General features: G+C 34.2%; 2 protein-coding genes across 3 annotated transcripts; one reads left to right on the top strand and one right to left on the bottom strand.

Annotated features, from left to right (window-relative positions):
* Positions 1–3,220: 3,220 nt before the first annotated feature.
* On the bottom strand, positions 3,221–8,813 carry LOC144440811 (uncharacterized). Of its 2 annotated transcripts, none has more exons than XM_078130211.1 (8): positions 8,770–8,813; positions 8,273–8,413; positions 7,491–7,608; positions 6,991–7,110; positions 6,466–6,520; positions 5,482–5,616; positions 4,316–4,776; positions 3,221–3,650 (listed from the first exon to the last, which is right to left on the bottom strand). In XM_078130211.1, the coding sequence occupies exons 2-8, from the start codon at positions 8,377–8,379 to the stop codon at positions 3,552–3,554; spliced, it is 1,095 nt and encodes a 364-aa protein (XP_077986337.1). In that variant the 5' UTR covers positions 8,380–8,413; positions 8,770–8,813; the 3' UTR covers positions 3,221–3,551. The 2 variants fall into 2 exon arrangements, with proteins under 2 accessions (XP_077986337.1, XP_077986347.1); XM_078130221.1 differs by having other exon boundaries at positions 8,273–8,504; positions 8,770–8,811.
* A 141-nt stretch (positions 8,814–8,954) lies between these two features.
* On the top strand, positions 8,955–17,274 carry LOC144434560 (threonine synthase-like 1). Its single transcript, XM_078123032.1, has 11 exons — positions 8,955–9,101; positions 9,542–9,688; positions 10,514–11,328; positions 11,931–12,001; positions 12,745–12,849; positions 13,200–13,342; positions 14,009–14,134; positions 14,618–14,775; positions 15,326–15,419; positions 16,428–16,518; positions 16,939–17,274. The coding sequence occupies exons 1-11, from the start codon at positions 8,955–8,957 to the stop codon at positions 17,256–17,258; spliced, it is 2,217 nt and encodes a 738-aa protein (XP_077979158.1). The 3' UTR covers positions 17,259–17,274.
* Positions 17,275–17,776: the final 502 nt, after the last annotated feature.

Below are 17,776 nucleotides of genomic sequence, written 5' to 3' on the forward strand. Positions count from 1 at the left end.
CAAGCTAAATCGGAAACATGCACCTTGTTATCATCGATATATGTACAAATGATATGAAATCTGAAGCTTGCACCCTTAACATATTGCCTAATCATCAAAAATCATTGACTATGGAAATTACTCATTAGACTTAAAAGCTGCATCAATACGCTTTATAAGAAATCTTTGTTATCGCCAATGTATTTTCACAGATATTATGAAGTTTGAACAGTGCTTTTGCAACACACTGCCTGATTACCAAAAATCATTAAAGAGGAATACCACTCCAAGAATTATGCAACGGACACATTAAAATCAAAAGCTACACATGTCTGTAAGTATGTTCACTTTTCCATTGTAAATGTACATACCAAATTATATGACATTTGAAGATTGCATTATTAAGATATTGCCTAATTGCCAATAATCATTAATTATGCAAAATTACTCATTACAAACATCAGCAAGCTTTATAGTACATGTCTGTACATGTGGGGTATCATCACTGTGTATCTTATGATATTGCCTAATTACCAGAAATTCATTAAAGAGGAATGTCACTGGCAGGAAATAAATAAATTTTTAGTTCTGGAGAGTCATTTTATGATTTCACAACACAGATTTTGCAAGATTACCAAGAAATACCAAGTTGAAACTCTTTTCACCTTCATCGTTCTCTTAGTACTCCACTGTTGCCTCATGGCTCTTAGTAGACATACATGTATTGGTTGAACAATGAATATCTATGACTCATAAGTACCTTCTCATCACTTAAAATAGTTAATTATGCAAATGATCATTAAACATTCATAGGATGTTTACCAGTTCTTGCTTTTACCATAAGGAAGATGTGTAGCAAGTTTCATCAGGATCGGTGCATTAGATTTTGAGATATCATTTCCACAGACAGACAAAACCATAATATAACTTCACATACAGAATGTAAAAATACTGCCAATAGCAATGTGCACAACTGAAATTCAATGTCTGACATACATATGCAGTGAGAGAAACACACCTCAAACATGAAAATACCCCTACAGGATAATGGAACATGTCGGCAAAGTGATAACCATATCTCATGGACTTCCACTGTAAAGGACCAACTGTTTTGATAGAAAATCACTCTTTTAGACATAACTTGAAAACCAGTGATGGGATCACTTTCATTTGAACTATTTTTCATCTAGACACCCAAAGTAATGTCTCCACCAAATCTCAAGGCAATCGGTCAGGCAGTTTTTGATTTTAATTAAGTCGTTTACACACACACACACACACACACACACACACACACACACACACACACACACACACACAACCGCACATACACACATTTTGTAATGCCTATAGCCCTATTGAACTACTTTAGTGATAAAAATCCTAAATGTACAGTTAACTTGTGTAAACAAACACAAACAGCTAGCCTACCTACCCCTTCTAGTCTTACCAATATGCTCACCGAAATTAATTCACTAGAGACCTCACTGTGGGTTATTGCAATAAGAGTTTTATGAAGACAATAAAATTTACAGGTACACGTCATCAAACAAATTGGATTATCGTTTAAAAATTTATTTCAATGCAGTGTAGGCGTTTATTAGACAAATTCCTAAAAATAATTGTTTGGTTCCAGGTACCTGACCTTTAACTTTTTTTTTTATGTATTCGAGAAAAAAATAATAAAATCGCAAAAAGGTCTCACAGGAATAGTAGATGCGGAAACTGACATCAACTTAAAAAGACAATATAAAACTGTTCTTCTAATCTGTAATGGCTATACCAGGATAGGAAGAAATACATAACACATGTATAGAGACCATTTGGAAAACAATGGAAAACCTGAACTACACACTCACACATGAAAAAAAAAAATAATAAAATAAAAAAAAAATCTATCTACCCCACCTATTCTAAAATTGAGGGTAATTGGAACCACAAAATTTTTTTTATTAGGCTTTAATCAAAGGGGGCATAAATAGAGTTTCTACTTTTTTGTGAAGTGTGGGGAGGGGGATTTTTAGCATATTATTATACCTTTTTGAAGAATCAATACAACTCATTATATTGACATGTCAGTGCAGTATTTAAATTAAAGGTCGTATCTGCTATGGAAATGTATAGGCAGATATGACCTTACAGCACTGACGCCACAATATATGCATTGTTTTTACCATAATTTTTAATCTCTTTATAGTAAGTGTCTCTGTTAATATATTCAACTGTAGCCAATATCATCCATCCATCCACAATCAAAAGGAATATTTTCACTTCAGAAGTCTGTGATGCAATAACTCCTGTTACACCAACTAAGTATTCTGTTCCTTCACAAAATACTTCATAGTACAGTGGTAAGGAAGGATTGTACCAGAGGTCAAAGGTTCCAGCTGAGGTACAAACAAATTTATCCCCTGAGATATCATCATTGAAAGCATCAATTCAGAGTAAATTAAACAGCTTTTTATTTATTTTTTTCGATCAAAATAAAAAATTTGTTCTGAATTGGTGCTAAAAGTCACATATTAAAACACCCTGTTGTTTTTATTACACCATATTTCCATCCTTTCACTTCCAACTTCTTGAAATTGAGGTGTTTGTGTTTGAACTGTGTACATATAACTTAGTGTGTTACTTTGTTGCTTGAACCATGACATGGCCTGTGTCTATGTATAGGGATTCAACAATATGTGTTTGTATATTCCAATAAACACGATACACCAATTTATACAAATAACTCCATTGTTACAATTTTCTGCAATACAAAATGCTGAAAGCACCAGTGTTCCATCACAGTAAATCACATCCTCTTTTATGGCACCGTCCAAGATACACTGCCACGATTTGTTATTTAGCAGTGTCATGGAAGAAACAACAACTCTGGTTTGGGAGAATGCAGTGTTCTTGAACTACTGTAGCCTGTCTACATCACCAATCTGTGTCTACAATAACTCTCACCTACTCTACATTCAGGCATGCAAGAGCCATCATAGACACAGATCAGTGATGTAGATAGACTAGTATTGCTGATAAACAGATAGGTGTATTTTATATTCACTCCTATGAGTTGATATTAAAATATGCAAATTTCAGCAAGCAACCTCACACAAATTTCATCATCTTCAAATTTATTTTTTTTACAACAAAATGAAGTAATAGTGTAAGTTGTGGGTGCTCAACAACATTGGACAATAATACATACTTTAGGAAACAGAATAAAATGGAACCTGTGATTTGACAAAAGTACATTTATTTCATGTTCTGTGATAAAGGCACAGAGAGCCAAAGCAAGCCATAATATGTGCTATAAAATTTGCAACTCCTCGGGACTTCATGACATAGAACATCACAAAATGTACTCGTTACTGAAACATAAAATTGATACTGTATTGACTCAATTCTGTACAATTACATTTTGAATTTTACAACTTCAAATATTCACTTATGAGCTTCTGCCCTTAGAATTATATCCTGCATATTCCAGCAGTCCTAATGTTGTTGCAATACCATCTGCAGCTGAACAAATGAAGATGAAAAATCTCAACGTTTTCAAATATTTCCACGACAATATTAACTTATTTGTGTTTTTTCTTTTTTTTCTTTTTCTTCTTCTGTTCTGGCGTAGTGTCATCCATGTTGGATTCATGTGATGGAACCTTCATTATCATCTTGATCTGAAATAGAAAGATACGAAATCACACTAAAACTTTGACTGTACACTAGCTAGCTTGTTGACAAGACAATGGATACCATGATACCATACTCTAATTAATTTTTGTAGAAGGCAAGCTCCCCTGTCCCTTTAATTTCTCTATTTCTGTATCTAATATTGTTTCTAATGGAGGGATTTTATTTTTAAATTTTTGAAATGTTGGCCATGAAGGCCAAATATAATGATACTAGCAGAAAAGTCCCATATACAAGTGTTTATGTTCTATCTTGAAGTTATCCCAGTATGGAATCTGTGACTGAATGCATTACTGCATGTTCAATGTCAAAAAAGTGACTGTCAATCTGTATGACACTAAACTTGATTTTTAAGCAGTGCTGGGTCATGTACTTTAACCTTTGAACCTAAAGTTCCTGTCTTAGGTCTTACAACCACTTTGCAACCTGCTGCTGCTGAATCAAACCTTTAAAACGACCACTGTTTTTGAAGAATGTATTATGATATCACTATGGTAACATCACAAAAAATAAACAATACGTTAATGAAAAACGGTGTCCACTGTGTGACTGTATGCGTGGCGGCATTTTTTTTATACCTATCACTCATCCTCAAAGTCTATCTTCTTTTCAATTACTTATATAATACCATTTTGTTAAAATTTCATTTTACCTTAGATTCTGTATCGTTGTCATCTCCAGTTTCTGCCAACTTTCTTTTTCTATCCCTTTTACTCTTCTTCTTACCACTACCAAACTCTTCAGCTGTTTCATTGTTAGACGTACTCTGTTCACTTTTTAGTTCAATATTAACAAAATCAACATTTGGCTTAGATGAGTGCGGTTTCTGTCCAACTGATAAATCATTCTGAATTTGACCTTTAGGTGACCTAGGTGACAGGGATGACCTTTGTTTGACCCTAGTATGTTTATCAGTTTTAGCATTATCTGAGTCACTGGCTGGTGAATACAAAACACTTGATTCCTTGTGTTTCTTTTCTTTCTCCTTGTCTTTCTTCTTTTTCTTTCTATCTTTTGCTTTTGTTGCATCAGATTCTGTCGTGTTTTCATTTGCAAGAGAACGTTTATGTTTTTTATCTTTTCCTTTGTGTTTTCTAGACTTTCTAGGTGTAGCTGTGAAGTAGAACAAAACATATATATGTAAAGACCTCTGTTGCACCGTTAGATATTTGATTATTGGACCGATAATCACTTCTTACACTGACGTCGTATGTCTACAGTGTTTTTGCAAAGGTAGGGGAACCCAAGTAACAGAAAGGGAGAAAGAGGTAAAAATGGCAGTGTTTCCCCATAGGGTCTATAGTAATTTTGTTTGGGAACCCAGGTAAAAATGACATGGGAACCACGGTAGATTTTACCTATTTACCACCCTTAGCAAAAAACATTGGTATATCTCTGCTGGATTTAATTTAGATGTATACATGTCAAATTATTCCCGCAGAAATAAGTCCTGCTAAGGGACGACTGCACGATGTCACACAAGGTCAATGAACAATTTTCATTTGTTGGGGGGGGGGGGGAGGGAGGGAGGGGGTAGGAGTCTCGCATCAGTGTGATTGCTGAACTTCCGTTTCGTACTTTTAACCAAATTTCAAAAAACTCTCATGCCTTCAATGATAACAGGTTCTATCTTCATAATTTGATTAAAATTTACTTCTGATGTGATACACACTACAATACAGTGTTGGGTTGCTGGTAGTATTTTAATGTGGTTACCATTTTACCATGGTTTTTGCATTGTTTTAATCATAGTGGTGCGACTGCTATAATCATATATAAATGTGTCGATGTGGAATGCATACTTTATTAGAGACTTACTTGAACCAAATGGTTTGTATCTGAGTTTCAATCCATCCGGTAGTTCTGTAAACTTAGGTTTTGATGGTGGAGGAAGGTGCATTGGCGGTACTATGATGGATTGGATGAAACTCATCTGACCACTGATTGGGGGCGCTGTGTGAAAAAAAATGGGGGGATAAGTATGAAATGCATTAGCATTTGAAAAGTCACAAAAACTGTTGAGGCAAAGTACATAGGGAATACAACACATTATTATGACATAGGAGATTATTAAAGGTCCAGGTTTTTGTATTAGTGCTATCTTATGAATAGAACCATACTGATTAGATAGAATCATTCTTTCGTACAGGTTTAACTTTATCTGTAGCTCTGCTAGACAACTGTTTTTCCTTGCCTAAATTTTAATTCTAACCTGACATGGGCCTTTAAGTCTGATAGAATATACAAATTGCTTTCTTTGGCTGTCTTTAAAAGGGGACAATCCACTCCAGGAAATATAGGCATTATATGAGAGCTGTTTTCTCAGATGTTTTACACTGAAGGGAATAAGTATTCAGGAGGCATGAATATTCATTGTGTAACTATTAAATAAAATATATTATTTTTGCTGACTCCCATGATGCAATATTGGCCCACAGCAAATATACCCCATAAAGTCACAAGATCAACTTGATGTTTTTCTGAAATCACAAGTAATTGTAGGTGATGTAAAATCATGAAATGACTCTCTAGAACCCATAGTTTACGAAAATTTCTCTCTTTCTTGGAGTGGTGTTCCCCCTTTAATATCTTTTTACCCATGTTATCAAGTCTTTCCTATGACATCATACTCTGTTTGTAAGAAAAAATGACGGCAAGAACCACTACCTCCTAACAAAATGGGTCCACGTACATTCTTACCAGACTTCAAATCTTAAAAAAATACCCTCAAATTGAGACTTAATTCATCTTATCAGGTTGAAAGAAAGTTCAGACGTAAACATTTCAATGTTATGAACTCACCTGGAACTAATTGTTTGCTTATTCTTGATGGTAAAAGAATTGTTAAATTATCAGTCTGTTGAATAAACAAACAAAAATAAATATCAAAATAAGTAGACCTTGTGTCTGGGTCTGAATTGATCAGAATAGAAAATGAACTAACTACTGAGAGTTGTGAAATCTGTAAAAAAAAGAAATCATTGCCATGGTAATAAGATGTAAAAACCAAAATGCTTGATTATGTCTCTTAACGGTGTATAGTAAAAGTAGATGTTATGCAAAATCTATAAACTTGAAAGACAAAATCAATGAAATCTATTTCCATTTTTTTAAAAATATATCAAAAAAAAAAGGAAGACAACAAAAATGAGACAAACAACATCAAATGAAAAGTGCAAAAAGTGGAGACAAACACTGAAGTTGTGTTATGCATTCACAAGATCCCTAACATCATCTCAATGGTTTTCAAAGTGGGGACTTTTATACTAGAATCTTTTCAACGTTATCTGTTACTTTGATGTTACAAACTCATGTATATATATTTACCTCGGCATGTTCAGTAGTTGATGAGTGGACTTCATAGGTCATGTCACTATCGTTACCATGGCGAACAGACTGCATACCATTCATTATAAATGTTTGTCCATCAAATTTACTTGGGTCAAACTGTTAAAAGTACATGAACATAGGAACATGTTAAACTGGTGGTGTCATGAATTATTAATGCAGTAACAAAGTTGGATATATTTTCACATAATTTAGTACTTTTCCTCTTGTAAACGTTTTTATTTTGGTACATGAAAACATTCAAAATTATGTCAAAACAGTATCAGGAGAGGCCTAGTTTGGGGTTTTCAAAATGAAAAATTCAAACACTACGGGAGGGGCTGGGGACCCCTCCTACACCCACCCCTGTTGCTGCTCTGCGACCACAAATAGTTTGCCATCTATAATTACTATTTCGCCTGCTATACTAACAATTTTCTACATTTCTACAAACATGTACTTATGACAACTCTGGCAGAATACATACATATGATACTTACATTACTATATGGTGTTCTAATCAGCCATAGTTCTTTGTTAGATCCAATGTCTTCTATGGCAACTGATGATAAGTCCTTGTTGTACTCAACTTGAATAAAATCATCAGGACACTCAAACCTTGGTTGAACGAAAACAATGAAACAACTGCTTTTACTTCTTGTATCTCATCAAATTTAAGAATTCAAAAAAACCCCCATATTTCTGTGCAACTAGGAAGATAGTCAGAAATTGGCTGGTTGTTAAGTGACAAACTACCCCTGACAATTCATTTAACCAGATGGATACTTTATTGAGCTTTTTTCAATAATTAGGTAAAAATGAATGTTTCGTAAAATCACTTAGTTATGCTGTCCCATACAAAAATGTGCTGATATATGAAGGGAAACCCTGGACTCTACAAGGTGTGTTGTTCTTTTGTTATCTAGGCTCTCTAAAATGCACTTGTGCAGAAACTGACAGTTGGTAATTCAAAGAAATGTTTATATGTAGTTTTGGTGAACATGACAAGTGCTGATCTATACTTGGTAGGAAGTTATCCTGCACTGCTCTACATAATGGCTGTGAACTAATACACAGTGTCCACCCATGGTTAGCTCTGGATACATATATGTGCTTCGATAACTCTGACTCATCTCCAGAGTGAGTTGAAGACATGTAGGAAACCTGGAAGTGTATATTTCCAGAGCTAACTCATGGTATGTAGAACTGGATTGCACAGTTCCTGGCCCTAGTATAGTATCAACGTTGATATCTATCGATATTTGTATAGTTCTACACTAACCTCAATGATTGTTGTTGTTGTTGTGCATTTGTCACACTCCCTGGTCCGGAGCTGGTATCTTCAGTGTCCGACTCTGAACTTTCTGATTCACTCATAATCATATCCATATTTGACAGACACTTCAAGTTCAAATATAATATTCTGTATTCATTTCACCGATGAATTGAAAACCATATAGTTAAAGGTCAGATTTATCAAACCATTAACTGATGTGAGTGTAGTCTGTGAATACCTAATGTTTCAAAATAATATTAATGTTTGTAATTACATTTCAGAGACGACAGTTAGAGCCTGGACGAGGGTATAGTATAATACTAGGTACTGAAACAGTGAAATCATGAACGTGGCCCTCCTACACCGTACAATATTATCGATGTAGTTATTTCGTCTTGGAAGTTGCGTTCAGTATTGAATTACTGTTTTTGTCCACACTAAAGAACAAATTGAATAACTTATTGGACACAGCACACTTCATAAATAATCATAAATAAACTTACAGTGAAACATCGGACAACACATGTGCGTTTCTCGTTCTCTCAGCTGACGACTTGCTTGATAACCTTTGACTCTTTCTGTAAAAACTTACGCCACTCGCCGCTGGGGGCGGATTACTCTCCGAAGACCTACCTCAATTCGAATATAGGCGACTTCAGTACATTTTCGACCTTTTGATATCGATAACATGATAAATGTAAGGATAGCAATAAACATTGCCAACAATGTTTTCAAGAAGCCCACTTTCACTTGTCGCATGTACAGGGATTGTACGGCATCCAACAGGAGATATTTCGCTGGTGGTACAAGCAGCTGTGGTCCCTGGAAGTATGACGTAAGTGGACAATGTACTAATAAATGAAATATATCTCATTGAAATATCCGTTTATCAATTCATTCATTCATTCATTCATTCATTCATTCATTCATTCATTCATTCATTCATTCATTCATTCATTCATTCATTCATTCATTCATTCATTCATTCATTCATTCATTCATTCATTCATCATCATTCATTCATTCATTTATTTGCTGGTCCATCCATCCATCCATCCATCCATCCATCCATTGATTCATCAGTCATGCCTGTATTTCATAGAAAAGTAAACCACCTGAAAACAAAAAAACCCCTGCTGATTGAATACATGTAACCAAAACAACATTTCAAACTGTAGACAACGATCAAATAAAAAAGAAAAACATTCACTACTTTCTTAAATTCAAAATTATATATATTAATTTTATAATATTGATTTTAATTTGTGCCACTAGGGGGATGACAACATCATTTTGATGGGATGTCCAGGGTCAGGCAAGACAACCATTGGTCAGATGATATCAGGTCAAATGTCAATGCCAGCATTTGACATTGACAATGACCTCTTGGAACCATCCTGGAAAACATCTGTTGGCAACAAGGTAAAGGCAGGAAATAATATATGTACATAGTTATTTGCCAGAAGTCGAAAAGAAAAGAAAATTGACAGATCAAGTGAGGAAAATAATTAGTTAGTATGCATCAGTAATGAAAAGGAAATAAAAAATAACTTTAAAATTCCTGGCTGGATTATAGTTTGTTTAAACAAGTCAGGTTTGTGGAAACATATATATATATATATATATATATATATATATATATATATATATATATATATATATATATATATATATATATATATATATATATATATATATATATATATATATATATATATATATATATATATATATAATATATACATATAACACAATACAAAAAAGCAAACTAAAAAACAAACAAACAAACACAAACAAACAAACACAAATAAACAAACAAACATATGCATGAAGTGCAATGTCTTAAAGAAATACACCTGTTGCATATACGATTTCTATATATTACTATACTCAAACTCTGACTTTTACAATGTTTTATTTTTCAGGATCACACATTCCAAGTACCATACATACACTAAATTCTTGTGCATTGAAATTTAAGCTTCTTTGAAGTTTGATGAATTTTTATAGAATTTCAGGTCTATACATTCCATGCTGTTTTGACGGACTTGGACATTATGTATCACCAGAAATATACACATAGCAATGACCATAATATATATATATATATATATATTTTTTTTTTAACCGACCTCTTGAACTTTTTAGTTAATATGTGAGCTGGTAATATGGATCTTATTGCTATATTCTTATTTCTACTAATTTTGAAAAGTATTTTATATTTTGATTATCCACTAAAAAATGTAGTTGTCCGAAGTTGGTCCAGAAAAGTTCCTCGAGTTGGAAGGAGAAGCCCTGCTACAATTCCACGGAAAGAAACAAGTCGTATCCCTTACTGGATCAAATCCTATGCATTCCAAATCCATGGACCATATTTCCAAATCTGGACTTGTGATATTCCTGGATGTCTCTATTCATGATATACTGGAAAGGCTGGAAAGGATGAAAGTTGATAGGATAGTGGGTCAAAAACCAGGAATAACCATGGAAGATATTTTGAAGTACAGACTTCAGTTTTATGAGCGATGGTATGATGTCAGAGTTATTTGTTCTAAAAATGAAAATCTTGACAGTATTGTTAGGAAGGTGTTGAAAGCTGTACAGAATAACAGAAATAAATCAGGACATATTTCAACAAGAAGTCTCCCAGGTGTTACCAGTAAAACTAGTGAATCCAAACCAAAGGATTTTCTCCAGGTGGTCAGGGAAGGATTAGCCAATGATGGAGGACTTTACACCTTGGCTACAGATGTGCCCTATTTAGATAAGGATCAGTGGAGTCGTCTGATTGGCTGTTCATATCAGGAAAAAGCAGTGAGGATTTTAGAGCAGTGGATTCATCCAGATGATTTACATCCCAGAAAGTTGAAAACAATGATTGGAAATTCCTACCAGATGAAAAATTTCAACTGTCGTAAAGTGATTCCATTGGTGCACCTTGACAAGAATCAGTATTTACTGGAATTATTTCATGGTCCCACAGCGTCTTTCAAAGATGCAGCTCTGCAGTTAATGCCACAGTTTTTTCAGGAGGCTGTCACCAGAAGTAACGACAACTCAAGGTATTTATACAGCAAAGACACTCTTATACACGGACATTGAACCGGAGGAAAAACTAAACTATTATCTATATTATAGATATCACTAAGGTTAAGAGGGTCAATCTATCATATGTATACAAAGATAAAGATGATGAGATTTTGTAACAAACACACCAATCCATACCACTTGTTGATAGGTTCTTTACAGTCGTTTAATGAATAAAGAAGCTTTCTGTTACTTTTCCACATCGAAAACTGTGAAAAATCTTGATACATTTCTATGCAATACTGATGCAATCTGTACATGCACATTGTGCAATAATTAACTCAGTGTCAACAACAACAACAACAACAACAACAAGAAGAACAACAAGTGGAGTTGTTATGACAACAGCAAATGACATTGTGATGATTACAACAACAACAACAACAACAACAACAAATGAAGTAGTTATGACAACAGCAAATGGCTGACGATTACAACAACAACAACAACAATAACAACAACAGCTACAACAACAACAAATTAAGATAGCAACAACCACTGACATATAGAGACAATAAAAACAAAAACTACACGAAGTGACAACAATAATCAGACATCATTCAATTTGGTTTGCTAGATACCTAATTCTTGTCGCAACATCAGGAGATACAGGCAGTGCAGTGTTGGATGGATTCTCAAAGTATACAGGTATGTATAATCTTCTTTAATATAGAACACTATATAATATGTTCATCTTGCCAGCACTAAGATTCATACACACACTGTCTTCATCCAGTATTTGATTAAGAAACAGACATGTTTCAAACAAATTAGTGTCTAAAACTGGATCTGACAGAATGATCCAAATTGCGGAATAAAAGAACTTGTGTGTGAATCTGGGTCTTCTTATCATTACATCTCGCAGGAAAATAGATCCCTTCATAATCCCAAAAGTATACTGTGCCAGATACAATGTTGATGAATATTTGTCATTATATAAAATTTGAATATCTGAATAATGCTACTATCATTAATTAAAATACATATTTCCATCATGTGTAGAGTAGATATATAAATGACCATTTTTAGCGTTTAAAAAAAATGTAGAAAAGTTTTAATCTACTTGAGAGACCTTGTCTTTTTTTTTTATGGTGGGGGATTATCTTTCAAAATGTGGTTAAAGTGTTTTAACTGAGGTCTGGGAACCTTGGTAACAGAGGAGGGTAATCACATACCATAATTTGGGTTGGAAACCCTAGTAACATGCCTGGGGAACATGGGTAGATTTTACCTGCCTACCACCTTAAAGTTAACTAAAACACTGTGTGGTATTACATGTAGAAAAGTGCTGTAGTTATCAAATTGCAGGGTTCCTATAACTATAGCAAAATATCTAGTAATAAACCTGTCTGTTTTGTCTGTTCATCCATGATTATATAATTCACATGTAGGTGATACTGGTACTTCAGTGATGGTACTGTTTCCTGAGGATGGTGTCAGTGCCGTACAAAAATCTCAGATGAGAGCCACCACTGGTGATAATGTGCAGGTCGTAGGTCAGTGGAATCATAATAGTAGTGAAGACTTTATGATGTACCTATTATCTGGAAAACCGACCTGCAGATGCATTCTTGTTATTAAAGGGGAACACCACTCCATGAAATAATGGCATTTCATAAATTATATGGATTCTGGAGAGTCATTTCATAATTTGACATAATATACAATAACTTGGGATCTCAGAGAGATATGAGATGTTTTACAATGATGGGAGTAAGCACTCGGGAATCATGAATATTCATTGTGCAACCATGAATAAATTATTTCTGCTGACTCCAATCATGCAGCAAAGTTGATGGTGCATCTTTGCTTTTTGTTGTCTATTTATTGTATTCATTCTCTCCAGGTGTGAAAGGTGACTTTGATTTCTGCCAATCAGCTATCAAGAAGATTTTTAGCAATACTGAATTGACCAATCAGCTGCAAGATCAGTACAACATTAAATTGAGTGCAGCCAATTCAATAAACTGGGGAAGACTCCTACCACAGGTAAATCAAGCATTTACAGATTGACCCTTTTCATCTCCAGCATTTTATTTTCGCCCACCCTTAATATTTTTATGGAACAGTGCCCTCTATGGCAAAGAATAAAAAGCAAGTGTCTGGACTGTCGATATTGTCTACAGTCATGCAACAACACTTATTCATGAACAGAGCATTTCTTTCATGACAGAATTTTTTCAAGTAGGGGAGGGCTGAAAACATGGAATCCAATAAAAAGAAGATAGAGAGGAGGAAAAGGAGAGCCAGTGAAAAAGATTATTTTTTTTATTTTTTTTCCTCTTTTTTAAAAATTGACTAACTGACCCATAGTTGCCATGAAAAAGTAATGGGCAACAGAAAAAAACAAGGTCACTCTGATGGTCAATTCTATTCCAATTGTAGTTTTGGCAATGTTTTTCTTTTTTCAATAAAACTTGGTGTAGCTAATGACAAAATGTCAAAACCAATTTGATATTTTAATCTATCTTTTGATAATATTACTGCCAATAATGACAAATTTGTTCCAAAATGCATTCGTTTACTTCAAATTAATTTGCATACAGATGTTAATTTTTATATGCATTAATTAACACAAATGATATCATCGAGTTGTCAGTGAAAAACTTGGGTAATACCGTCAGCTGAAATCGATTTGTTTATGTTACATTTAAGGTGGTTTATCACGCATCTGCGTATCTGGATCTCGTTGAACAAAGCGTTATCACGATGGGAGATCAAATCGATGTGTGCATACCAACCGGTAACTTTGGTAACATACTAGCTGCTGTCTATGCAAAGGTAAAGTTTATGTCACAGTATGTTGACCTTTGACCTCTCTCATCTCACCATTTGCCATGTTCCAAAGCATGCTGCATTGGATTAATAATTTATTTTTGGAACTGTACATATACATATATATATCATCAGTGTGTGACAAATCAAATTGATTTTGGGTGTGCACGCAAAAAATCTATGCCCTCAACAATGATTTCAACCTGTTTCTATACTACTTATGGATAATATCAACCACTGATTAACATGTACAATATCTAATTATTGGTATTTTGAAAAATTTCAGAGAATACGAATATATTATGGTTGTCTGATCGGAAAAATGATACTCTCGTTAGTGGTGTTACAACTTTTAACAGGTTCAAAACTGAGCAAGCCACTACACTAAATACAGATAATATTAACCTCCAATTAACTGATAAAATGTCTTTTTTTAAGTAATTGACCAATTTTTCTTGAATAAATTATTATTTTTTTTTTACTTGATAGTCCATGGGTATTCCAATCAGAAGATTCATCTGTGCTTCTAACATCAACAATGTTCTGACAGAATTCCTACAAACTGGTGTTTACAACACACATAAAAGGAACCTACGCCTCACAATGTCACCTGCTATTGACATTCTTAAGTCTTCAAATTTGGAACGGTAAAACATCTTCTTTTTTTTTCATCTTTAAAAAAAAAAAAAAAATTTAGTAGTGAATTTACAAGTATATGAAAACCAGTGATGGAGTTTTAGACTATAGTCAGGCTGTTGTCAAAGTTTAGGATTTTTAATTGTGGAATTGTTATTACAATATATCAGTATAATGTCAGAAACTACATTGTACTTTGACTATTTGTACTATGTATAACGTCAAAGTTTGAATCGCACCACTCCTAAGAAAAGGAAAGAAAACAAAATCAATTTTAGTTTGAAACGACTACAAGTACAGTTACTGTAATTAAGCACAAATTAATGGAAATAACATTAAACTTTAATTCAATACATATCACTACAAATAACAATCTTTTTAATTTCCCGGTTTATGAAATGTTTGACATATATAGCTTTTTTGAGTGAATTTTTGGAATGAATGTTTTATGGTTGCAATCATTACAGTTGCTGGATCTCTCTATTATAGTTTTCAATCACTCAAAGCAAAGACCCTACACTCGTGTAGGGTCTTTGCTCAAAGGTATGATTTTATTCCCAGGTTCTTGTATTTTATCACCAATGGAGACACCCAATTAGTTAGTCATTACTACGATTTACTGGAAAAAGACAAATATTTCCAAGTTTCACCTCAGGTAAGTTTTGAGAAATAATCTAAATTTAATTATAAAGCTATAATGGTATACAGCCAATTAAGTCTCATGTCAATTTCTTTGCATGAACAAATGGTTCAATTGTAAACAAATTCTATAATTTATGGCTTTCTTGAATGACTTTTCATTTTGACTAACAAAACTGATTTGCTTGCTTTAAAGGGGGATAGGCCAGATCTGCACATTTTTGTTACCGGGTACATATGGTATGAGGGATGATTGCTTAACATCACACAAGCTCAATAAACAAACTTCATTTAGGCCACAACCAATTGCATTGATGCCAGATCCCCTCCTCTAAACAAACAAAGTTTGTTTATTGAGCATGTGTGACATCATACAATCATCTCGTATAATTACAGAAAGATGTCTGATAATCACTTGTAACCATGACATCTGTAGCCATAACAGTCAGTCAAACCAAATCAATTATTAGATGAGGTATTTTTGGGGTTCACCCTAAAAGTGCCACTGATCATGACACCTTGATCATTGAAAAATACACATTAATTGGTAAACATGTGGATGATGTTTTGCTCGTTTCAGGACACACCTCAACATAAATATGATAAAATCTGAGTTTTATATTTAGTATTTAAAATTGAGATAAAATTATCGTCTGAAGGCAACTATTTTAGTACAGGCAATATGCATTAGTTTTTATTAAACTTACTTGTGTTAGTACATGTACATAGTACACCCCTGATGATGCTGACAAGATGTGAATGGCAATTTGGGATTCTGTTTTCAAAAAAAAAACGGTTTTGATTTTGGGAGTTGAAATTATATTCATAACATTGTTATCTTGTTAGATAATGTATGCTAAGGATGAACTCCGTAATTACTTAGTAATCAGCTAAGTAAGTGCACGCCATTACAACATGTCACATGGTATATATTTCACGATGTCTTTACTGTAATTCCTAGAAACTAACAGTTCCACTGTAAGTGTTGATTACAATCAGACACAACAATTTTAATTTTTGTTAGATACTGGAGATGATCCAGGAAGACTTTGTAGCGGACTACTGTAGTGAGAAAGAATGCAGTGAAACATTGCAGACAGTCTTCAAACAAACAGGTATGGAGACATAATGAGTTGAAGTGTGTGTGTGCATGTGTGTGTGTGCGTGCATGCGTGCGTGTGTGCGTGGGTGCGTGTGTGCGTGCGTGCAGGTGTGTGTGTGTGTGTGTGTTGTGCAATAATTCCATAGATTTGTGTTGGGATTTCGAGAGGAGGTATGAATCAATCAATTTGCAAACATGCCATGAAGCAATAATTGATGAAATATGTACATGACTGTAAAACTGCTTTCTGATAACAGTTTTCGTACCATTTCAATATTATCCATCTCTTCTACATTTCTTATACCTATGTCTTCAAAGTATAGTAACTCACAATTTCACACCATCCAAGTCCTGTGTGACCCCAAGGTAGAATTAATATACTTCAAAGGGCATCAACTGTTAGTTTTAGATTCACATTCTTCTTTGTATTCAGGTTACCTCATGGATCCCCACACAGCTGTAGCTAAAACAGTAGCTGACAAGTTTAATGACGGTGACTGTCCAATGGTGATAACAGCAACAGCACACTATGCAAAGTTTGCGTCAGATGTATTGAATAGTCTAGGACAGCAGACACTTACAGAAGATCCGGCGACATTATTCCAACAATTAGACATGCTGAATCCAAAGCCGAGACTACACCAAGAACTTTCCAATGTCATCCACCAATCATCAACTCACAAATGTGTAATTGAGGCAAACATGAATGACGTCATCAAAGAAGTGTGTAGTTTTATTGAAAGAATGTCCTGACTTTGTTAAAATTAAGGAGTTATAACACAGACAAATCGCAAGCCAAAGCATGCTGTGCTGAATGTAGTTTCAGATATATGTCACTCAGTGTGATAACAGGTCACTGCAGTAGATCCAATGTATCAATCAATTCATCCTTAAAGGCCCAGATTTCAGTCTCAGGTTGTGTTAGTGTTTAATCTTTAATCAGTGGAGCCATAATAATTACAACTGCTGACATCGAACAAAAGAATGATCCCAAGTACAACTGCTGACATCAGACCTTTGATGAACAGAACTTGATACAAACAGGGAAAGTGAACAACTGAACTGGATTAATAACAAATTTGCACAGCATGTTGGAAGTACAGAGACTTGTAGTCCATTCCATCATTTGATAAGAACAGTTGTATGGCCTCTTTACATAATAATTCACGTTCACAGACAAATTTGAAGTTCCTCAGGCATTTCATGCACAAATAAATAGGCCACAAAAGTGTTCTTATTAAAATGTGGCGGTCGGATATTATCCTATGCTG

The sequence above is a fragment of the Glandiceps talaboti genome, chromosome 1, assembly GCF_964340395.1.
Source record: "Glandiceps talaboti chromosome 1, keGlaTala1.1, whole genome shotgun sequence".
NCBI classification, from domain to species: domain Eukaryota; kingdom Metazoa; phylum Hemichordata; class Enteropneusta; family Spengelidae; genus Glandiceps; species Glandiceps talaboti.